The sequence below is a fragment of the Lethenteron reissneri genome, chromosome 40, assembly GCF_015708825.2.
Source record: "Lethenteron reissneri isolate LAM-NWPU_2019-01 chromosome 40, ASM1570882v1, whole genome shotgun sequence".
Classification (NCBI taxonomy): domain Eukaryota; kingdom Metazoa; phylum Chordata; class Hyperoartia; order Petromyzontiformes; family Petromyzontidae; genus Lethenteron; species Lethenteron reissneri.
Window position 1 is genome coordinate 12,613,533 of NC_083818.1, and position 25,505 is coordinate 12,639,037.

The 25,505-nt window shown below is 48.2% G+C and overlaps 1 protein-coding gene across 1 annotated transcript in view; it reads left to right on the forward strand.

Moving 5' to 3' along the window:
- Positions 1-11,142, forward strand: part of LOC133352498 (zinc finger protein ZFP2-like) — a 42,506-nt gene extending 31,364 nt beyond the window's left edge. The window contains exon 4 of the mRNA XM_061568179.1: positions 4,295-11,142. Coding sequence (XP_061424163.1) covers positions 4,295-5,264 — 970 coding nt within the window. The 3' untranslated portion in view covers positions 5,265-11,142. The remainder of the gene's footprint in view (positions 1-4,294) is intronic.
- Positions 11,143-25,505: the final 14,363 nt, after the last annotated feature.

Genomic DNA, 25,505 nt, shown 5'->3' on the forward strand with positions numbered 1-25,505 from the left:
GTCGCGTGAAAGGTACTAAGGGGAAGCAACGAAATATGTCAATGGGAGAGTGGTGGTGGGAAGCTTGCAGCGGAGCAAAGAATCCATTCCCTGCGGAGAATACAAGATATATAGTCAATGTCAGTGAGTTGAACGCGGTCTGAAAGTCACCGTAAACGTGGACACAATCAGTTAAGATCCGAAATGGTTAATTACGTCCTTCCAATGATTGCTAAGCTGGAATCCATCTTCTCGGTTGAAATTGTCTCTGTGTTTGTATATGTGGATCGCCTCATGAACGAATCTCTCATGGTAGCCAGATGGCTTGCAGAGAACCTCTGTCTTGGGGAAGTCAATATCATGTGAGCCCACTGAATTCTAACAGTGATTTGGCACGGCTGAGGTGTTAGTCCTACCGTGTTTCAAGTCTGCTTTATGTTCACGGATGCGGTCCGAGACATGTCGTTTGGTTTCTCCAATGTAACTGCTACCACAGAGGCAACTTAGTTTGTAGACGCCAGGGTACTGTATGTCTGGAACCACATCTTTTACAGATGGGACCAGATCACGGATTTTATGTACTGTGTTGAATCGGACCTGGATCTTGTGTTTAATCAGGATTTTGGAGATCTTTTTTGTGACCCCAGCAATATAGGGTAAGGTGATGGTCTTGAGAGGCTCCTCAACAGGATCCTTCTTGATGGTTGGAGTGATGGCTTTGCGGATTGTGTAGTCGGAGTAACGATTAGCCTTAAGAGCTTGGCGTACGTGTTTGAGTTCACTGGCAATGTGCTCCTGGTCGGAAATGCATTGGGCTCTATGGTATAGACTATAGAGTCTTGATGAGGGAATTATTCTGGGATGGATTGTGGTGGGAATCCGGTAAGCATCCGTATGGGTGGCTTTCCTGTAGACAGAGTGGCTCATTGAACCATAAGGTCTCCTTTTAATTAGGACATCCAAAAAAGGTAGCTTGCCATCTTTTTCGTCTTCCATGGTGAATCTGATGGCTGGGTGTATGGAATTGATGTGGTCGAGAAATTGGTCTAGAGCAGGCCGGCCATGTGGACAGATGACAAAAGTGTCATCTACGTACCTCTTCCATAAAGTCGGGCGTAGAGTGGCAGTCTGGATGGCATTAGTCTCAAATTTCTCCATGAAGACGTTGGCTACAACCAGAGATAGGGGGGAGCCTATTGGGGTGCCCTCAGTTTGCTTGTAGAAAGTTCCATTCCAGGTGAAGTATGTATTGGTTAAGCAGTGTCTCACCAGGGGTGGTACCCCAGCATTCAGTCCTTGATGAACCAAGTCTTCAATGATTGCGATGGTGTCAGGTACAGCAACTTTGGTGAATAAGGAAACCACATCAAAACTGACAAGCAGGTCGTCTGGGGACAGGGAAATCCCCTTGATTGTCGATACCAGGTCAGTAGAGTTTAGTACCGCAGAGGTGGTTTTTCCAGTGAAAGGCAGTAGGATTTCAGACAAAAAACGAGCCAGTTTGTATGTGGGGGAGTTGATCGTAGAGACAATGGGACGAAGAGGTGTATCTTCTTTATGTATCTTTGGCAAGCCGTATAATCTTGGTGGCCTGGCTGCAGAAGGTTTCAACGAGAACTGTTTGGTCTGATCAATTAATGTGGTTGAATAAGAAATGATTTGGTTGGTTTTAGAGACGAGGCTGTTGGTGGGGTCTTTTTATTTTTGTATAGCTGCCATCATTGAGTAGTTCTTGAATTTTGTTGTTGTATTCTATTTTGTTCATGATTACAGTGGCATTGCCTTTGTCGGCTGAGAGGATGACAATGTCATCCCTCTTTTTTAATTTAGCTAATTCAAAACACTCATCTTTGCTGATGTTGCTAGCTGCCATCTTAGCGTTTTTGAGGGTTTCAGAGATTTCAGATCTTGCTACGTCTGCAGCGATGTGACCTTGAGAGCTACATCTACTCTAGCAATTATATCATTAACTGGTATGTGTCTAGGTGTGATTGCAAAGTTTAGTCCTTTAGCTAAAACGGATTTCAGACCTTCAGAGATAGAACTGTTACTGCGATTAATTACGACTTTGTTAATGTCTAGCTTTTCAATGTGTGGGTCCGGTCTCTTGTTTGAGAGGCAGTTGAATTTGTAAATCAAGTTGTCCTTACATTTCGTCGACATAGCGGCAGCTGAAGAGGCAGTCATTTTGTCTACATGTTCCCAATCCGATGTGGACATTGTTGCACTCAAAGATAAGTGTGATTTGTAGAGTGTCTTGTCTAACTGATCTAGATCGGTGTGCGTAAGTCTGATTTTCTCTGAGATAAGAGCTAAGCTTGTTCTAGACAGAATTCGTTTAGCATTAGAAGAAGTTACAGCAGCAGATGTTAGTGTAAATGCGTTTGGTATTACCTTAGAGTCGCGGCATCTCTTCAGAAAGGTGAGAGACTCGATTAGCTGAGCCTTCTTATCACGGAGCTTGTTGAAGGATCTCAAAGTTATGTGGAATCCCTCCCCGTAGAGGCGGTTAAATTTCGATTTCAAGCTTTCGTGACTGCAGGGATTCATCTTCTTGGTTCTTTCGGTAAAGTCACGTAGAAGGGAAGTAATAAAATAATAAAAATCAAACATAATAAAATTATTATCACGACGTTTCGGCCACAACACAAGCAGCCGTCCTCAGGTGAAGACCAGGTCTGTCGAGGCGACAGCGTCTAAAAGAAAACACCACCACGCTTGGAGCGTCTATTTAAGCTGGGTTGGAAGGGGGGGGGAAACCCAGCTTAAATAGACGCTCCAAGCGTGGTGGTGTCTGTAAAAGATGTGGTTCCAGACATACAGTACCCTGGCGTCTACAAACTAAGTTTCCTCTGTGGTAGCAGTTACATTGGAGAAACCAAACGACATGTCTCGGACTGCATCCGTGAACATAAAGCAGACTTGAAACACGGTAGGACTAACACCTCGGCCGTGGCAGATCACTGTTACAATTCAGTGGGCTCACATGATATTGACTTCTCCAAGACAGAGGTTCTCTGCAAGCCATCTGGCTACCATGAGAAATTCGTTCATGAGGCGATCCACATATACAAACACAGAGACAATTTCAACCGAGAAGATGGATTCCGGCTTAGCAATCATTGGAAGGACGTAATTAACCATTTCGGATCTTAACTGATTGTGTCCACGTTTGCGGTGACTTTCAGACCGCGTTCAACTCACTGCAGGGAATTGATTCTTTGCTCTGCTGCAAGCTTCCAACCACCACTCTCCCATTGACATTTTTCATTGCTTCCTCTTAGTACCTTTCACGTGACGGTCAATGGTATAGTGCATAGCATATTGTATAATAATTAATAGTATTAAAGTGTAATGTTTAATACGATGTATAAGGTAATATATAGCATTAAAATTGTATAGTGAATATACAGCAGTGTGGTATACAGTTGGGTGGGTAGAATAATACATAGTGTAATATTACACTATGTATTATTCTAAGACATAGGGTAGTGTATAGTAATACAGTATACAATTTAATGCTATGTAGTTTATACTTTAGCTTTTTACGTTGTTGTTTAGTTACTGCAGCTACATACTATTAACATTCTATCCCTTTATTAATGCTACCCCTATTTCCTCCCTATGTAGTTTATACTTTAGCTTTTTACGTTGTTGTTTAGTTACTGCAGCTACATACTATTAACATTCCTTCCCTTTATTAATGCTACCCCTATCCCCTCCCTTTGATGCTGCTAATCCTGCATAATGCATGGGCATAATATGACTTTGAAAACCCCCCGCCCACCTCCTACGCATTTCACAAGTAGCACTTATCGCATTCCTGCATTTCCCATAAATATGCTAAATTCCTCTTAATATGCAGATTCCTTTGTCAATGCGCATTTTCACCCCCTTCCAACCCAGCTTAAATAAACGCTCCAAGCGTGGTGGTGTTTTCTTTTAGACGCTGTCGTCTCGACAGACCTGGTCTTCACCTGAGGACGGCTGCTTGTGTTGTGGCCGGAACGTCGTGATAATTATTTTATTATGATTGATTTTTATTATTTTATTACTTCCCTTCTACGTGACTTTACCGAAAGAACCAAGAAGATGAATCCCTGCAGTCACGAAAGCTTTAAATCGAAATATAGACGTGTAAGTCACGTGTGACTGTATATGCATTCCTCTGTGCCTCGATACTGATGTGTAGATGGTGTGGATTTTTTTTTTCTGTCTGCGGCTGTTGCTTCTTCTGCAGAATTGGTCTGATGGAGCAAAGACACTCGGCGCAGCTCGGTACGACAAGAAAACAATGCGATCGGTGTGCATACAGCACGAATTCTACTGCAAATTTGACACGGCACCAGAGAACTCACACAGGAGAGAAACCTTTTAAGTGCAGTGTGTGTGGGAAGGCGTTTACACAATCATCTTATCTTGTAATACACCAGAGAACACACACGGGAGAGAAACCCTACAAGTGCAGTGTGTGTGGGAAGGCGTTTGCACAGTCATCTTCTCTTGTAGGCCACCAGAGAACACACACGGGAGAGAAAACCTTCAAGTGCAGTGTGTGTGGGCAGGCGTTTGCACAGTCATCTGGTCTTGTAGAACACCAGAGAACACACACGGGAGAGAAACGCTTCAAGTGCAGCGTGTGTGGGAAGGCATTTTTATATCAATCTGTTCTTATAACACACCAGAGAACACACACGGGAGAGAAACCCTTCAAGTGCAGTGTGTGTGGGAAGGCGTTTGGACAGTCACCACATCTTCAAAGACACCTGAGGACACACACGGGAGATAAACCCTTCAAGTGCAGTGTGTGTGGGAAGGCGTTTTCAGATCCATATGGTCTTGTAACACACAAGAGAACACACACGGGAGAGAAACCCTTCAGGTGCAGTGTGTGTGGGAAGGCGTTTACATGTTCATCAAATCTTTATGTACACCAGAGAAAACACAAGCATCAGAAGATCCACCAGGAGCAGAGTCTGAAATCAACTTGTGAAAGTCAAAGTTCCGCAATGAGCCCATCCCTCATGAAACAAGAACCGGAAGAAAATCCCAGCTTGGACACTTTTATAGGTAATGAGGTGAAATATGAAGAGGTGAAATGTGAAGAAGTGATGATGAAGAGCGAAGAAGTGAAGGTAAAATATGAAGATGAAGATTCAACTCCAAAATCGGACCTTCACATCGATGCAGGCAACGTGAAGCAGGAGGAGAATTTTGACTGTGAGGCAGAGCGAGGAAACTCCCAGCAGTTTGTGGAAGTGGAGGTATGGGTGGACTTCCTCTGAGACAGTACAAAGTCGAATGGAGACCCGGTAGATGTGTAAGCCTGAAACGATGTCGCTCCAATAGATGCACCTTTGTCACAGGCCTTTAATGACAATAATGTGAAGTTAAACACTCGGTTCCTAGGTCAACCTGCAGGGTAAGAGCGGCCAGTCTTTGTGGACCTGTGTGTGGGGTAGATCTCTAACTAGGAGTTAGAGCCAATAAGCTCCCAAGCATTCACTATGTTAGCATAATTGCATTTATATGGTGCTTGCTTAATCGCCTCTGGCAACTCTGAGTTTTGCATCGTATCTCGTCTCAAACACTCGAAGAGCATCCCAAGTGGCAGCTGCCCCTGTGTGGCACAAGGTGGTGGCCCTGCACCGGCCTGCATGTGGACAAGAGCCTGTCAATATGGGCGATGGTTGATGTGGCATCTCAGTTGTGGAGTTTGTAGGTAATGTTTAGAATTTGCTCAATTTTGATCCAGACGCCAGCATGCAATGGCCGACTCGTTTTGAATGGTGTATTAGTATGTTGTACATACACTGTTAAGCAGACGGTGCGTATTTTTTTAAATTAGCTTCTTAATGCGATGTAACCTAATGCAGTATATTTCAGTGCAGTCTTTAAATTTTGTTAATATGCCTGTCACTAATTTTTAATGAATACTTGTCTGATTGTGTGTGTACATGTACCATTTTGTCTATAAGGGTCAAACATTGAATAAGTCATGTTAGGACACTGTGTGTTTTGGAAGTAACCTGTACAGATAACTCAGGTGAGACTCATTGTTCTTGTGATATAGGTCAAAGGGTACTTTTGTGTTTTCAGGAAGCATTCTCCCTCTGGAGCAACTCATTGTCTTTGAAATAGGGAGCACACTCGGATCATGTATCAGTTACAAGGCATACCACTTAAAAGTTACACGTAGAGGAGATACATTCTCTACAACTTGAATTATAATTTGGTATTACGTATTGACACAAATTTTGTCTAACTAGGGCTAGAAATGCTCCTTACTGATTTACGTCTGGATGTTTGAAGCTATCGGTTGAAGCAAGCCCGGCTGCTCTTGAGACACTGTGCACCAATAAGGGTCCACAGGTGGCTTGCACTGAATCATTGACGCACTCCCAGAAGTCTGTGCTTGTTATAGTTTATGTAAAACATTCCTTTGTTTTGTGGAGAGATCGATAAATGAAAGATGTCGTGTCTGCTGATCTGCTTCATAGCAAGGAGGTAATTTTAAGAGCACATTTGGAATGCATTTTTGGTACTGTTGTATACTAACCCTTCTTCCAAAATTGAGATTAATAATATTTGATGATATTTTTATATATTATCTTTTTACTTGTTTTTTTTTAATGAATGAAACACACCAAAAGCGCAGCAAACTGCAAAACACCAGGTGTTGTTAAGTAATGAACTGGAGGAGGGCTAGGATGGCAGAATTTGCAACCTTGCTTCAAGGAAAGATAAGGCCTGATGAACGGGCACATGTCACCCGTGCAGGCGGCAGAGACAGTGGGAGTGTCAGCCAGACATAGTTAAGGCAAAAAGCCCAACCATCCTGCATGGTTTTAAAGTAACGTCAAAATTCGAAATTCAACAACAGAGTAGGCTAAAGTATCGATCCTCGCGCTCGCTCAAATTGGAGACCAGGCTGCGAGCTACATCAATGAACCATTGCCCATTTGCTAATCCAATACTGAATGTTAATATTACTGAAGTCAAAACGAATTCTATGACCTCAGCACATGGGCAAATAATAGGGCAGTGTCGACTCAAAGGCAATGGAAGAAAGCAGAGGCGCCTTTGTCTAAATCACAACCACAGAAAGCCAGGAATCATCACTGATTGTGTGTTTAGGGATTCCGAGCTAGTTGGAACACGTGCACAGGGGAGGGAGCTGATTTAAACAACCCTGCACGTCTGAACGTGAGGGGGCCTTTGACCTGAAATTAAGAATAACACTCCCAGAGCAGAAGGTTGGATGGCCACAGTGGGACGAGAATAAGAGTGGTGTATATCTCTCAAGGAGGCAGACCCAGCTGAACAACAAGGCTGCGGGGGTCACCAGAAGTTCGCGTTCGCCTAGTTAAGACAAAAAGCTCAATTATTCTGTATTGCTATTAAAGTAACGTTAAAGTCGGAATTTAACAACAGGGTAGGCTAAAGTTATTGATATTCACACCCACTCCAATTAAACCAGGCCACAAGTTACGCCTACTGAACCATCACCACCATTAAGTCAATATGAAATGTTATTTCCATACTTTAATACTTTCTATACAACTCGACCCGAAGCATATGACAATCAGAACCTTCCTAAGTTAAAATTGAATCGCACCCAGACAGGAGCGAATAGTCGATATAAGGTTGAAGAGGGAAGGAAATTAAGAGCACGGCGAACTGCAAACGTAAGCAAAAAGCCGGGAACGACCAGCCCAGCAACAGCGAGTCGGGCTTCGACAGACCATAAAAGTAGAATAATAACTCCCGGGGTCAGGGGACACAAGAAGAAGCAGGCAGACAAAAACCAGAACTGACTCCAAGGTTCAACCGCCCTCACCTACAAGGAGTGACGGAAATTAATGAGGCCTTGAGTTAACGGCGTCAGCTGGACAGCAACAACCACGGCGAGCAGAGATAGGGTGGGGCAAAGACTGCGGGGCTATGGAATGCAACTTCGTGTCAGTAAAGCCCTGACAAACAAGTTAAGTTAAAGACATCACAATACATAATATCGTACATAACATCAATGTTAACGCTATTCACCGTAAACTATATTCCGCTTATATAACCATGCAGACACCAAGGAATACGAATTCCTAGGATCAAGAAACTTACCCCTTAACCTAAGATATCGGAAATAAATTAATAGTAATAAGCATATGCATGAAAAGACAAAAGTAAAACTTATGGAAAAGCCAGGATAACGGGATGAATCACCACCAGGTCGAATATAAATACATAATAAAAAAAACGATGTTAAACCCAGGGTCGGAGAGAAAGGGAGATCCCGGCCGTCTTTGTATCCCCGCAGCGCGGGATAGGAGTGTGTATACGCTCGGGGAAACACCTCCACTTGAGTCAAGCACCACGATGGGAAACGACAGACCTTAGGTTACATACAGAATCATAACTGTGAAATAGTAAGGGACAAATGTTAACTTAAAACTTCTTAACCATTTCTTTGTGCGCCGGGTCGGAGAGAGTGTTGCCCCTCCCTCCAGGTTGTGCAACACGAACAAAGACGCCTATGAGACGATTTGTAACGTCTGTGTTTTGGGTTCATGAAGAAGGCCAGACAAGAGATAATATTGCACCCAGACAGAGAGACGACTTCGAGGCAATTTGTAACATCTGATTGTTTGCTCGTGGGTTTTATGGAGGGAGGGTGACAACGGAATATACCGTGAGTGATGCACACAAGGACATACGGACGTACGGACACACACATGGACACACCTGCCTACGGACAGATCCTGACACAGCAAAAATCGAAAGAAGCCCCGCCTTGTGGGCGGGATCCAGGGGGATTTTTCGGCATAAAGGAAAGGATCCTGAGCATTGGAAACCAGTGCGACCAGCGGGTCGGCTCACGTGGGGAGTGCGACCAGCGGGTCGACTCAGGAGTGCGACCAGCGGGTCGACTCAGGAGCGAGCCCGACCGGGAGGGTCGGCTCAGGAGCGAGTGCGACCAGCGGGTCGGCTCGACTCATCTTCAGCTCGTCTGGGACTTTGCCGAGTTCGATCGGCTTACCAAAGCCGGCTCTCGGGGCGACTCAAGCGGCTCCCCATCTCCTCTGCAGGCGGGCAAGACCCGCTTGACAGCTCAACTCGGCCTGCGTGGGTCAACCTCTGCCGAGTCGGAGGTCTCTGCTGCCGCCGGAGTGGTGAGGGTCGCGGTTTGGCGACGAGGCTCCGTGCACACCCTGGTCGACGACCCAACACTGCACGCTGCGAGCGAGTTGTGGGCGCCACCTACCGACCGAGTTCCGAACTGCGACAGCGTATCAACGGGCATCCGAACCAGTTCATCACGGTGACAGGGGAGCGACTGATACGTATGACGCGCACCGCCCCCTCACCACACGACCACCAGGCGTCTGTTTGACATAAAGAATCGACTCCGAACACCGACTATTCAAGACAACTCTTACCACTCAAACACACTCGAACCCATAAGCCATCCGTGGCTGGGAAGGCATCACAACGAGACCGAGTGATGGCCATCCGTCGTTTATAAAAGTATTCGTAATTTTTATCTTTAATATTTAGTGGGCTGTACTCTTAATCGCATAAATTCCCAACAGATCCATCAATACGAACTGATTCTTGGCACCTCCTTCCGCCGAGCCACGCTCACATGGGGAGTGGTGGCCCACCGGATCCTTATCAGGTGATCTGGTCCCCAATTAGTAAACTTGGTATAAGATAACGATCTTCGGAAAAGGAGCACCGTTGCAGGCCCTTACTCCGAGCCGTTCTGTTGTCAGATAACCTGCCGATGTATCTGTTGAGATTGATGCCTTTAAGAATAATAACTGTTTTTGATTGTGTTTTTTTTATCGCCGTATAATCTTTCAAGTATCTTTCAGTCATAATCGCCGCACGTACTCGCATCCTCTACAGAATATTCAACTGTCCCGTGACCCAAGGTGCTAACAACGTGATAAGGGTTGCGTATGATCAATAAGGAGTGCGGTACTGCGTGAACAATATTGAGTATAATCATTCATTAACGTTAAGGTTTTCTTAGCATAGTATTTGCATATTTTAACGACTCTCTCTCTCACTAACAACCATCGCGTTATGCGGGATCCATGTGCCGTTGTCAAAGTGAAATCAGACAATCGTTGATGATACTGTATTGATGCCGTGTTGACGTTCCGGGATTGAGAGTTCGCATACGATATCATAGTTAAGGTTGAATTAGTAATAAATTGATCAATACAGAAGTGGTTGTGTGATTCTTTCCTGAAATCTATGCATAAGATCTGCTTCTGCGTTGAGATCTGAACTTGGTGACCTTAATAAACACACTAACACATACTCAGTAAATGTTAAAGCGATAACGGGGTGAATCGGGGACCTAAAATATAACCACAAATACACACTCTGGGAATGTTAAAGCGAGAATGAGACGAACCTAGACAACGATGCCGAGTTAATCTAAGTCAATCTTGCATACTTACACCACACCTGCATAACTGCATACGATTAATTGCCTTATTCCGATCGATAACCCACCCTCATCACCGAGGCGGGGTCTGGTTATCATAACGACTTGCATTATCATAATTATACCCACTCGCATAATTAATACGATTACCTCTCGAATTGGCATAATTAAAATGTGCATAATTACATAAATTAACATTTCCGGATAATTACACATTTGGCCAAATTTCATTTAATTATTATTATTTTCACTGAATATTCATAACCCACATATACAACATAATAATTTCACCCACGCACGCATACAACATAACAAATTTTGATAACCAACATATACAACAGTACAGATTTGTATTTGGTTACAAGGCTGAGCACATCTAGTAGATACATTCTGCACAACAACACTCATTAGAATTTTGCATGACGTCGTATATGTTGGCGAACTAGGACAAGAAATGGTCCTTGCCAATTAACGTCTGGATTTTGACAACCATGGGTTGAAGCAAGCCTGACCGCCTGCGGTGCCCCTCACAACCATTTACTGCCTTGGGCCAGGAAAGTCACGAAGAAAATTGCACACGAAAGACGCATCCACGCAAGCACCCAATGCTCCGTTTTGAAGTTTTAAATTGAAACAACTTTGAATTGTATTATGTTTTAAATTGTGTTTCTTCAATAAAAGCTTATATCATTTTACATCTGAAAGACTTCATTGAAAACGACATTTCGTGTGAATTTTCTCTAGTCGTTAAGTAGATGGCCTTGCCGGGGATTCGGTTTGATGCGGACTTTCTCCTGGTTGGGATCGCGGGATTGAGATGAGGTGACACAGAGCTGGCCGTGCCAGAAGACTGCCGTCTGCAGATCAATTCCAACGCGATCGACCGTCTGTCTCTGTGCCTCCGTCGTTCATGCAGGGGGCGCGTAGGTTTACAGCGTCCCCTGCATGAAAACGATGGAAAGTGCAGGGTTCATCACAGATAGATTAAGTGCGCTCATATAAGAGTACTAGTGGGAAGTACCTGGCGTTGCCCGGCCGAAAGACACACACATGGACTTAGACACACAAACATCGACCCACACACACAAACACATCGACTCGCACACACAGACATTCGCTTTAGATACACACACATGGAGTTACACAAATCGACGTACACACCTACAGCGACTCGAACACACATCGATTTACACACACACATGGACTCGCATACAAATGTTGAGGTGCAAATGACGATGCAGAGGCAGGTCTTCAGTTAAGGGCTTGCGCCAGTTATTTATTAAGCATTTCGGATAACTTCCCCAGGGGTAGGGGTCCTTCACTAGGTTTCTTCACACGAACCTTCACTCTGTGAAGAGAGCTCCAGGGCTCTCTCCGTCGAGTCGGATCGGGGGTTCAGCCAACACCGACCGGGGAGAGCAGCACCTTCTTCTATCACTGCGGCTGGCTTCTCTCCAGACTCCCTAAGCTCTACCGCTGGCTGGCTATTCAACCGCTCTCTATCCCGGGCTCCCAAAGTGACCCTACTTTCGTCACGGGGTCCTCCTTAAGTACCTAGAGGAGACATGACGTCATCGCCTCGCCCAGCAAGCATAACGTCACATCCCATGACGTCATCGTACTGGACAGCGAGCATGACGTCACACCCCCATATTACTCCTCTACACATAGACACACACACATTGGCCTACACACACATACGGACTCACACAGACATGGACTTTAGATATACACATATGGAGTTACACATATCGATTCACACAAACACATTGGCTTACACAAACATGGACTAACACACACATGGACTAACACACATACACATCGACGTACATACACACATCAACTGACACACATAGACAAACACACACAGCGACTGACACACATCGACTCACACATCGACTTACACAGCAATCCCCGATGATGCCACAGCTAGAGCAATTCTCTCTCTCTGGCGAGCCTTTGCGAGGAGCAGTTTTAAAACCAAGGTCTTCCCAGTACTGGCAGGTGCATCAAGGATACAAATGACTCGATTTGTAGTCTCAATGTCTTCCAAGATTTCCGTGTATGCTTCTATTTGTGCATCCATCAGCTTTGGTTAATTTTCCTAAATAAATGTAAGAAGCTGTAAAGCATAATATCATATTTAACGTAGGATCTCTTGAGCAAGGGCATGCAGGTTGTCCCTGTAGGGTGTTGGTGGTCCCATAGACGTGTAGTATTTTCCAGCAATGGAGTGCAGTTTGATGGTTAGGTTATTTAGCGAGTGTCCATGATGATTAGGTTATTTAGCGAGTGTCCATGATGGTTAGGTTATTTAGCGAGTGTCCATGTTGGTTAGGTTATTTAGCGAGTGTTCATGATGGTTAGGTTATTTAGCGAGTGTCCATGATGGTTAGGTCATTTAGCGAGTGCCCATGTTGGTTAGGTTATTTAGCGAGTGTCCATGATGGTTAGGTCATTTAGCGAGTGTCCATGTTGGTTAGGTTATTTAGCGAGTGTCCATGTTGGTTAGGTTATTTGGCGAGTGTCCATGTTGGTTAGGTTATTTGGCGAGTGTCCATGATGGCTAGGTTATTTAGCGAGTGTCCGTGATGGTTAGGTTATTTGGCGAGTGTCCATGATGGTTAGGTTATTTAGCGAGTGTCCATGATGGTTAGGTTATATAGCGAGTGTCCATGTTGGTTAGGTTATTTGGCGAGTGTCCATGATGGCTAGGTTATTTAGCGAGTGTCCATGTTGGTTAGGTTATTTGGCGAGTGTCCATGATGGTTAGGTTATTTAGCGAGTGTCCATGATGGTTAGGTTATTTAGCGAGTGTCCATGTTCGTGTGTATGTTGAACTTCTTTCACACCGTATATACCGTACATCCCCTAACCCTAACCCATAACCATAACCCCTAACCATAACCCCTAACCCTAACACTAAACATAACATTGACCCTAATCCCCACCAAATCCTACCCTAACCATAACCCCTAACCGTAACCCCTAACCCTAACCCTAAACCCTGAACCTCATCCGCTAACCCTAACCTCTAACCCTAACCCCTAACCCTAAACCCTGAACCTCATCCCCTAGCCCTAACCTCTAACCCTAACCCCTAACCCTAAACTCTAACGTTAACCCTAACCCCTAACCCTAAATGACCCTAATCCTAAACCCTAACCCCTAACATTCACCCTAACCCCAAACCCCTTGCCCTAACCCCTAACCTCTTCCTCTAACCTCTTACCTTAACCCCTAACCTTCACCCAAAGCCAAACACAATTTTGTCCAAAAACGGCATAGATTAGTATGCCAATTTGCTTTTTGGCTAAAAAAGGTGTGCCGATTTTCTGTGAGTTGAAAAATGTATCGTGACATTTTTAATTTTGTACGTAATATGTAGAATATTACAGCAAACACAATGGAGGAATGCACTTGTAAAATAAAGCTATGGGAATTTGGCTCATTTTGGCCATAAACAACAGAGGTTAGTATGTCGTTTTTTTTGGGACGTGAACATTTAGTCCTAAAATGTTCCACTTTTAATCTAATACATAGCATACTAAGGGTAAATACAATGGATGAATGAACTTTTGTTAAAAAAGAAAGCTGTAAAAATTTGGCCAATATTGGCCAAAAACGGCATAGGTTAGTTTGCCGATTTGCTTCTTTTTACATGAAATGTTCATGGTGAAATATCCTACTTTTAATGCAATATTTAGCATACTAATGCTAAACAAAAGGGAGGAATTCACTTTTTCTTTGGAAAATGTACCTATGAAAATGTGGATGATTTTGGAATAAAACTGCATAGGTGCCCTAATCCTGACTACCCCAACCCTAACCCTCAGCCATAACCCTAACCCCTAAACCTAAACCCTAGCCCCTAACCCTAAAATTAACCCCTAACCCTAACCCTGAATCTCATCCCCTAGCCCTAGCCCTAACCTCTAACCCTAACCCCTAACCGATAACCCTCATCTCCTAGCCCTAACCCTAACCTTTAACCATAACCCCTAACCCTAAACTCTAACGCTAACCCTAACCCCTAACCCTAAATGACCCTAACCCTAAACCCTAACTCCTACCCCAACCTCTAACATTCACCCTAACCCCTAACCCCAACCCCCTTGCCCTAACCCCCAACCTCTTCCTCTAACCTCTTACCTTAACCCCTAACCTTCACCCAAACCCGAACACAATTTTGTCCAAAAACGGCATAGATTAGTATGCCAATTTGCTTTTTGGCTAAAAAATGTGTGCCGATTTTCTGTGAGTTGAAAAATGTATCGTGAAATTTTTAATTTTGTACGTAATATGTAGAATACTACGGCAAACACAATGGAGGAATGCACTTGTTGTTGTAAAATAAAGCTATGGGAATTTGGCTCATTTTGGCCATAAACAGCAGAGGTTAGTTTGTCGGGTTTTTTTTGGGACGTGAACATTTAATCGCAAAATTTTCCACTTTTAATCTAATACATAGCATACTAATGGTAAATACAATGGATGAATTAACTTTTTTCCAAAAATAAAGCTGTAAAAATTTGGCCAAATGTGGCCAAAAACGGCATAGGTTAGTATGCCGATTTTCTTTTTTACATGAAATGTACATGGTGAAATATCCTACTTTTAATGCAATATATAACATACTAATGCTAAACAAAAGGGAGGAATTAACTTTTGTTGAAAAAGAAAGCTGTAAAAATTTGGCCAATATTGGCCAAAAACGGCATAGGTTAGTATGCCGATTTTCTTTTTTAAATCCTTTATATTAATTTCGCTTGCTTGCGTGCTTGCGTGCTTGCTTGCTTGCTTACGACAGTGCAAATCATTCGGTCGTATTTTTAACCCACTTCCCGTGATCCAATCGAGCTGACATTTTGCACACAGACTCGTTGTGCGAGACAATTAATGTTCGTGAAAAAAATTCCCAAAATGTTACACTGTTTAGGGAAAACAAATTAAATATTTAATTACCAATTGCTTAATACTGACAGACAATCATCTGACCCATAGGTGGCAGCCATCTCAAGCCAGAGGACGAGAGGACTCTAGCCGCCACGCATATAAAGGATTTATACATGAAATGTTCATGGTGAAATATCCTACTTTTAATGCAATATATAACATACTAATGCTTAACAAAAGGGAGGAATTCACTTTTTTTTGGAAAATGTAGCTATGAAAATTTAGATGATTTTGGCATAAAACTGCATAGGTGCCCTAATCCTTAGCCCTAACCCTAACCCCTAAACCCTAGCCTCTAACCCTAAACTTAACCCCTAACCCTACCCTAAAACCATAACCATAACTCTAACCCGCACCCTAACCATAACCCTAACCCGTAACCCTAATTCTAACCCCTATGTAGGGCTGTTATGGAGGGGCTGTTTGTACATAAGATCAAACGGCGAACAAACACAGTGGGCGGAGCCCCGGGAGTAAGCGGGGGGGGTGCCCGCAACGACGTCCGCATTGGGCAGCCTGGGGGTAGGGCTGCCCGGGGTTGTGATCCTGGAGGGGGTATAAAAAGGGATGACAGAGAGAGCTCGGGGCAGTATTAGAACAAAGGAGGGAAGATTGAAGACCCGGGTAGCTAGAGCCCTGGACTCCCCTGAGACGCCGCCCTTGTCAGGGCCGCGCAGGACCGAGCCAGCGGCGTGGTCCCGTGAACCAGAGTCAGCACTCTGGGATTCCGGGTACCGTAGCCCGACTCACCAGTGTCGGGCCAGACAGCCTCCCCTAGCCCGTTAGTGGAGGACTCGGGGTAGGTCAGGGATAGCTAGTGGTGTATCCCCAGTTATACGGGTGAGGGGGCCGATACCCCCTCTAGTGCTGTCCTGTCGTGACGAATGTAAAATAAATACACGTGTGCCTCAACCTCGGTGTCAAGCGTCCTCACCGGTACTTCAACTGGAGTCAGAAGTACTACGAACATGGAAACGCGCAATACAGCTCGGGCCAGAGTACCGCAGGAGGAAGACACTGCTGAGATCGTCGAGCCCGAGACGGCTCCACAAGACATGGTGCAGCCGGGGCCTGACACCTTCTTACCGGGGCATCGGAATGAAGAGGGGCCGCAGCCAGACGCGTTACGGCTGGCCCACGAAAGGCTGGCGGAGCTGCTGTATGCCGCTGCCGCCACGCTAGAGACCATCACGCGATTGGGGGCTGGTGGTCCACCACGGGGCGAGGGGAGCCGACGACCGGGGCGCCTTCCCGCCATTTCAGAAGAGTCGAAATTTGAATTTCCCGCCATCGACGCGGCGGCTGCTCAGGGCGTGGCCAGCTTGAACATCGGCTCCGACATCGGCCTCGCTGGAGCTGCCGCGTCATCACTGGCGGAGGGTGCGTCATCGCAGCTGCGACAGGCGATTCCATCGGCCGTTCGCGCCGAGCCACAGCCGAGTCGTGGTGACAACAACCTGCGGGGTTCTACAACAACCGCTGCGCTACACCAGAGACTGCCCCCGCTTAAGGAGTTTGTCGGCGCGGAGGGAGACTGGGGCGGCTTTCGGCGACGCTTCCTCGCCCACCAAGAAATGGCAAACTGGTCGGACGATGAGGCTCTCTGCGCGCTGCCGGCGCTCCTCGATGGCGACGCGCTCGCCGCCCTCACATCGGCGCCGAGGGAGAAGCGTTCTACGCTGCCGATGGCGCTACAGCTGCTGGGCGGGGTCTATGGACCTTCAGCTGAATGCCGACAGCAGTTTTACGATCGCAAGCGGGGTGAAAAGGAGTCGCCCCTGGCATACCGGACGAGCCTCCTGGCGATGGCGAAGACGGCCTTTCCTCGTATGGATGACGACGGCGTGGACGCGATGGTCACGGAAAAGATCCTCCTCCTGGCAGACGACCTCGACATCGCTGTCGTCGCACAGGAGGACGCGGAGATGACTTCTCTCCAGGCTGCGTGGCTCCTCCACGCCAACCTTCTGTCACTGCGGCGGAAAGCCAGCAGGGCATCAGCCGGGCGTGCGGTGGCTGCAGCCACCCTTCCGACGGAAGAGCTCTACGCCGTCGACCACCGACGGCAACAGGCGACAGGAGCACGGTCGGGCCGGGACGGGTCGAGCCGCTTCGACCGTCCATCATCTCCGACGGCGCTCCCATGTTGTTTCAACTGCGGCGTCCGGGGCCACGTCGCCTCAGGGTGCCGCTCTCCTCGACAGCGCGGGACGACGCCTCGTCAGGACGCCGGCCCTCCTCCTCCCAAGTTCCAGCAACATGATCCGGCGAGTCGCGGCACCACACATGTTTGGCCAAAGCACTCACCTGTCACACACTCTCGCACCACAACGAACGGGGGGCCGATGTTGCGCTGCGACGGGCCAACACGGATCACTGCGGGGACTCAAATCGAGCCCGGGCAGTGGTCCGTGTTAGCCCATCGCGTGGTGGCCGCGTCGTCGGGGTCGTCGGCCGTGGTCGGACACATTGACGGAGTAGAAGTACGCATCCAAGTCGATACGGGGGCATCGGCGACAATCATTTCGGAGCTAATTTACAATATTCTACCTGTACAGAGCCGTCCTTTACTGCCGGTTAACGTCCCATTCTATGCCGCTAACGGGGGCTCTCTCGGCATCATGGGACAGATTCGAGCGCAAATTTCTATCGGGGACATCAAATTGTCGGGGCCGATTTTTGTTTCCTCCTCGCTGGCGGTTCCGTGCCTGCTGGGGACGGACTTCTTAGGCAAAATGCCGATTCGTATTTTGATCGACCAAGGATGCATTGAGCTTCCGTCGGGGCGACGCATGGCGTTCCTGCCTTCCCCTGCTGCGGCTCGGACGGCGTTCGCAACAGTACCGGCGTTCGTCGTTAAAACAGTTCGTGTGCCGCCGGGAGCTCAAATGTTAGTGCCTCTGAAACTTCGTAGGCCCTTCGCTAAGGGCGTTGGGGATCAGGGTGTTTTGCTGGGACCGTCTAGGGCCGGGGTTAATGGACCTCATTTAATTCCGGCCCAGACCGTCGTAAGAGGGGACGGGGACCCTTTCATCGCGGTCCTCAATGTGGGGTCGCAGACAGTAGTGGTTCCTCAAGGGACGGTGCTCGCTCACGCGACGCCGGTGCCCTGCGAGGAACCTGTCGAGAACCACGTTGGCACTGTTTCCCGGACGCACCCGCATTCGGACAGCGATGAAGGGTGGCTCGACGCGCTTTGTGCGGGATCGACGGACCTGTCCAATTCAGAGCGCCAACAGCTTAGATCGCTACTGAAGGAATTTTCCGACGTTTTCAGTCGGAATAAATACGATTTGGGTTGTACTCATCTGCTGCGTCACCATATTGACACGGGTGACAGCGCGCCAATTCGCCAAAATCCGTTTCGGTTGAGTCCCGCCGAAAAGGACCATGTCAAATCGGCTGTCGATGACATGTTAGCCGCCGACATCATTTCTCCCTCCACCAGCCCTTGGGGAGCGCCGATTGTCCTGGTTAAAAAGCAGGACGGCTCGTTGCGGTTTTGCGTGGATTTTCGGCGCCTTAATAAAATTTCGGTGGCCGACGCATACCCGCTCCCACGGATGGACGAATCGCTGGACGCCTTGGCGGGAGCGCGATTCTTCTCCACACTAGATTTACTTTCGGGATTCTGGCAGCTTCCTCTGGACGATGATTCAAAGCCTAAAACTGCTTTCCGTACACCGCACGGCCTGTTCCAATTCAACCGGTTGCCGATGGGCTTACACTCAGCGCCGGCAACTTTCCAGCGATTGATGGAATTGGTTTTGGCTGGATTGCAATGGGAGTCGTGCCTGATTTATTTGGATGACGTTATTGTCTTTGGAAAAACTTTTGACGAACATCTCCAGAGGTTGCGGGCGGTTTTCCAAAAGATGCGGGCTGCTAATTTGAAATTTAAGCCCCAAAAATGCCATTTGTTTCGCGAGTCGGTGCGTTATTTGGGGCACATCGGAGGGCGCTCGGGTATCGCTACCGATCCCGCCAAAACGCAGTGTGTCAGCTCCTGGCCGACTCCTACCTCGGTGGGAGAGGTGAGGAGTTTTATTGGCTTCGCGTCGTATTACCGACGCTTCGTCGCTAATTTTGCGACGATTGCCAAGCCCCTACACGCTTTAACATCTAAAGGGGTTCGGTTCCACTGGGGTTGGGATGAGGATGCTGCTTTCTGCTCCCTTCGGGACGCCCTGGTGAAAGCTCCTCCCTTGATTTACCCGGATTTTTCGAGGCCGTTTTTGCTCGACACCTACGCGAGCAACACGGGTATTGGAGGCGTGCTTTCCCAGGTGGTTGACGGCGTGGAACGGGTGGTTGCGTACGGCAGTCGGGTGTTGTCTCCAGCGGAGCAAAGATATTGTGTCACCCGTAGGGAACTGTTGGCAATTGTCTATTTCATCCAACAGTATCGCCCATATCTGTACGGTCAGCATTTCACCGTCCGTACAGATCATGCGGCACTGCAGTACGCCCTGAAGGTTCAACAGCCATCGGGACAATTGTCCCGATGGTTGGAGGTCCTCCAGGATTTCTATTTCGAAACCACCTACCGTAAGGGCGTTCGCCACACCAACGCGGACGCTCTGTCACGCATGCCAACCGCCTCCGAATGTGCATGCCTCCTGGGGTCGGGGCGTTGCAGGCCAGCAGAGGGCGTGCCGGTTCCAGTCCTGGCGGCCGCCGCCGATGATGAAACATCGCTCCCCGATGATACCGCGGAACAGGGAAGAGATTCCCTGCTTGGGTTGCCCGTTAATGAATGGGGGCGCCTCCAGATGGAGGATACCTCCCTCCTCGCGTTGCGTCGTCGCGCCGGGGAGAGGGGGCGTGGGACGGGTGATGCCGACGCATGGGAAATGCACGCGGGGTTGCTTATGCATTGGGACGGAAAATCCCACCGTCACCGGCTGGTGGTCCCTTCTGGGTTACGGGGTAAGGTGGTGTGGGCTGCTCATGAGCGCCTCCTCCACCTGGGTACCCAAAAGACCCTCGCCTTGCTCCAGCTTGATTTTTTTTGGCCGGGCATGACATGGGATGTCACGGATTTGTTGGCAGCATGCCCTCGGTGTGCGCAGCGCAAACCACCAGCACGGGAGTCGAACCCGCCGTTGCAGTCCATCACAGTCTCCAGGGTGAACGAACTTGTAGCGCTGGATATCCTGGGCCCATTTCCCGCCACCCCTAGGGGCAATAGATATTTGTTAACAGGGGTTGAGTACTTTACGCGCTGGCCTATGGCCTGGCCCCTGGCCAATCAGTCGGCAGCAGCCATCGTGGACGCCTTTGTCCAAGGCTACGTCATGGACAAAGGTGCTCCGGAGCGGCTGCTGACCGACCAGGGTAAAACATTTTCCGGGAAACTCCTCAAACAGGTTTGTGATCTCCTGGGAACGAAGAAAATTCGTACCTCTCCCTATCACCCGCAGACTGACGGGATGGTCGAGCGTCTGCATCGCACCATCACGTCTATGTTGTCGCACCAGGTTTCGGAGTCACAGACCAATTGGGACTTGCAAATTCAAGGGGTCCTGGCAGCATATAGATTGGCCCCCCATGCTGCAACGGGATTTTCACCCTTCTTTCTTATGTATGGCCGCGAACATGACCCACCTGTTCGGGCACAGCTGCAGATCCCCGCGCCACTGGGTAAGACAAAATTGGACGAACACGTTAAATTTAACCTTGAAAAACTCACGGAGGCACGGGATGCTGCCAGGCTAAATTCCGACAGGCGTCAAAAGGCGAATGAGCGCCTCAGACTGGCACGCGCGCACGTGCTGCAGTGGAAGCCAGGGGACAGGGCATGGCTGCACTGTCCCCAGGTACCACTCGCGACCTCCTCGAAGCTGGTGCGGCCGTGGCGGGGCCCCGTCGAGGTGGTCGAGGTTTTGCGACCTCAGTGCGTTCGTATCAAGTGGGGGAAGCGCCGGTGGTTCGTTCACCCCTCTAGGCTGAAACCCTTCGTTGCGGTGCGAGGCCCCACTCCACACACGCAGGGCCAAACATGTGGGGGGTCGACCGACTCGAAGGGTCCGTCTCTGTTGCGCTCGCCTGACGTCTTGCCGGTTGTTCCACCCCCAGGTACATCAGGAATGACGGGCTCGCGCCCAACAACCCACACGGGGGATGCCGAGGGTCTCGCCACTTCAATCGCGGACTCACCTCGAAAGGGACAGCTGTCACCGGATGGCCCGCCATCTGGGGTTGGCCCATGTGACGGGCCTGCGGCAAGGACGCGCGCACGAATGCGCAGACTCTTGTAATGCACAGAAATAAGAAAAAAAAAATTGTTTTTTTTAATATTTTCACGTGTAATGGTTACTGTGCGCTGCGTTGGTGGGGCGCTCCTGGCATGTTGTTGTTGTGTGTGTGTGTGTTGTGTGTGTGTTGTGTGTGTTGTGTGTGTGTTGTGTGTGCGCTGGGGGTTCCTGGCGAATGTATATACTTTGCTTTTACGGATCTCGTATTTATTTGGGGGGGGGGGGGGCGCGTCGGTTTATACTCCCTTCAGGGGTATGGTTATTGTTGTTGTTCAATTCGCGTTCTGTTGAAAAAAAATGAGGCACACACGAGGGTCAAGGGGTAAAGGTACCTTTATTGAAATTGTTGCAGCCGGGACGGCTGCGAGCTATGCAGGGGGGGGTGATGTAGGGCTGTTTTGGAGGGGCTGTTTGTACATAAGATCAAACGGCGAACAAACACAGTGGGCGGAGCTCCGGGAGTAAGCGGGGGGGTGCCCGCAACGACGTCCGCATCGGGCAGCCTGGGGGTAGGGCTGCCCGGGGTTGTGATCCTGGAGGGGGTATAAAAAGGGATGACAGAGAGAGCTCGGGGCAGTATTAGAACAAAGGAGGGAAGATTGAAGACCCGGGTAGCTAGAGCCCTGGACTCCCCTGAGACGCCGCCCTTCTCAGGGCCGCGCAGGACCGAGCCAGCGGCGTGGTCCCGTGAACCAGAGTCAGCACTCTGGGATTCCGGGTACCGTAGCCCGACTCACCAGTGTCGGGCCAGACAGCCTCCCCTAGCCCGTTAGTGGAGGACTCGGGGTAGGTCAAGGATAGCTAGTGGTGTATCCCCAGTTATACGGGTGAGGGGGCCGATACCCCCTCTAGTCCTGTCCTGTCGTGACGACTTGTAAAATAAATACACGTGTGCCTCAACCTCGGTGTCAAGCGTCCTCACCGGTACTTCACCTAACCTAATTCCTAAACCTAATCCCAAACTTTCGATTTAAAGCTTTCGTGACTGCAGGGATTCATCTTCTTGGTTCTTTCGGTAAAGTCACGTAGAAGGGAAGTAATAAAATAATAATAATAAAACATAATAAAACAATTCTCACGACGTTTCGGCCGCAACGCAAGCAGCCGTCCTCAGGTGAAACCAGGTCTGTCGAGGCGACAGCGTCATTCAGACGTCATTCAGACGCTGTCGCCTCGACAGACCTGGTTTCACCTGAGGACGGCTGCTTGCGTTGTGGCCAAAATGTCGTGAGAATTGTTTTATTTGTATTATTTTATTACTTCCCTTCTACGTGACTTTACCGAAAGAACCAAGAAGACTAATCCCAAACCCCAATTGATATGCCTTTAAACGCGTCTCAGTGAGATGAGTTGAATTGTATATGGCGCGACTCTGTCGGGTAGAGTCGAAGGGCACACACCACTTGCTTGTTGTGTGACTTGTGGAACCGGGGCGGCATTTTGCATTGAAGTCAATGATGGCTGTGATTGTTGACGATTTTAAGCGCACTGTTTGGGAATGCAGTGCGTTTCCCTATTTCAGCACCGATGTTCACCAAATATGCAACGGTGTAAACGTATGGGACAGTTTGGGATGTCAATGCAGTAGTTTGTTACTTGAAAATCTGTGAAGAAATAAAGAATTGCAGTGCAAATCGTCGCAGAGTTTAGTTTAATTTTTCCCGGCGCTTGACGTGTTACGTTTGCCCTCTGGTGGACAAGTGCAGTACCACAAGTCAAGATTTACTACCATACGCATTCAATTTCGTGGTGAAGTCTGCTATGTGGTGGACATGTGCAGTGTAGGCCAACACAGTTCGCCAGCAGTTGCCGCTGTCAGGTGTCACCCCGCGCGTTCCCCGCAGTTGTGAGTCGCTGCTGCTGCGTCCTGGCGTGAGTCCCAAGCGGGTTGGCGGCGATGAAGCCGTGAAGATGCCGCACAGTGACACTGCTGCTGTCACCGCGCCAGGCGCTGCAGTTGTACCACGTGACCACACGGTGGCGGTACAGCACCATGTATTATATTCTTGGTTCTTTCGGTAAAGTCACGTAGAAGGAAAATAATAAAATAATCTATATATATAAAATCATGAATGTCTGTCTGTCTGTGTGTGTGTGTGTGGATTTCGGCCCATACGCACTTTCATTGGACGACGGTTGCCCCTGGCAACGGCTAGCCACGCCTTCGCCGCTTTCATTGGACCTGGCAACGGCTAGCGACGCCTTCGCCAAGGGCTGCAGTTTCATTGGACGGCGGTTGCCCCTGCCAACGGCTAGCCACGCCTTCGCCACTTTCATAAGCTCCGTATTTAATTAAATAATAGCTATTACACAGTATTGTTGGAGCGCTGAGGGGGGGGGGGGGAAGGCACGCCACCCGTACCCTGCCTCTTCCAAGCCGACAATTTTAGGCGAGGCCGCAGGCTTTGCACGCTACTAGGCCTCGACACCCACCACGCCACTCTGAGGTAAATTCATCAAAGTTTTTCCTACTCTTCACTACACCCCCACCACAATGTGTGCTATTAATATTACTTTTAAACCCAACGCGCCAACAATCGATTACTTTAATGTTCACTGTACAAATACTCATTAAGCTGGGTGAGCGTACTGCCAGTCTATCATGTACACTGTAGCCTGCTTATTAAGCTCGGTGAGCGTACTGCCACTCTATCATGTACACTCTAGCCTGCTTATGAAGCTGAGTGCGTGTACTGGCAGTCTATAATGTGGACTCTTGCCTGGTTATTATAATCGATTCTTTATATGTTCTTTGTACAAACAGTCATTAAGCTGCTTGAGCGACCCCAGTTCGATTCCAACTCACGCCCACCACCGCTGACGATTATTTGAAACGGACCTGGCCCTCCCCTAGGTCCACTCAGCCTCAAACGCATAACTGCTGTCGTGTGTGAACATCGTCACTGGGGAGACAAAGGCGGCCGGGCATCGTGGATCCAAGTCCCGGGCGAAGCCGGGTCATGTGTATGTGTGTTTATGTGTATGTCTGTGTGTCTCTATGTATGTGTGTATGTATGTGTATGTATGTGTTTGTGTGTATGTGTGTGTGTATGTATGTGGGTTTTTTTGTATGTCTTTATGTGTATGTCTGCGTGTCTCTATGTATGTGTGTATGTACGTGTGTGCATGTGTTTGTGTGTATGTATGTGTGTGTGTATGTATGTGTGTGTATGTGTTTCTGTGTATGTATGTGTGTGTATGTATGTGTGTTATGTGTCTGTCTGTGTGTCTGCATGTATGTGTGTGTGTATTGTGTATGTGTTTGTGTGCATGTATGTGTGTGTTTGTGTGTATGTGTATGTCTGTGTGTGTGTATGTGTGTGTATGTGTGTGTATGTGTTTGTGTGTATGTGTGTGTATGTATGTGTTTGTATGTGTTTGTGTGTTTACGCTCGCATTACACAAATGTGTTGCAGGTCTAAGGCGTTCCTCGCGCAGCATTGCCGCTTTATTATTGCAGTCGTTTACTGCCGTGCGCACCCTGAAAGTCGTGTGTGTCTGCAGCAAGCGCGTGTATGTGTTCCTATGGACGCGCGCGCGTGTGTTGTGTAGGGGGAACGGTAGTGTAGTGCTTAGCGTGCTGTCTGTGTCTGTGTGTGTGTGTCTGTGTGTGTGTCTGTGTGTGTGCGTGTGTGGTGTGTGGGGAGCGATAGTGTAGTGCTTAGCGTGCTGTCTGTGTGTCTGTGTGTGTGTGTCTGTCTGTGTCTGTCTGTGTGTGTCTGCGTGTGTCTGTGTGTGTGTCTGTGTGTGTGTCTGTGCGTGTATGGTGTGTGAGGAGCGGTGGGTGTAGTGCTTAACGCTACGCTGCGCTACCAACCCGGCGAACCGAGTTCGATTCCCGCTCACGGCCACCACCG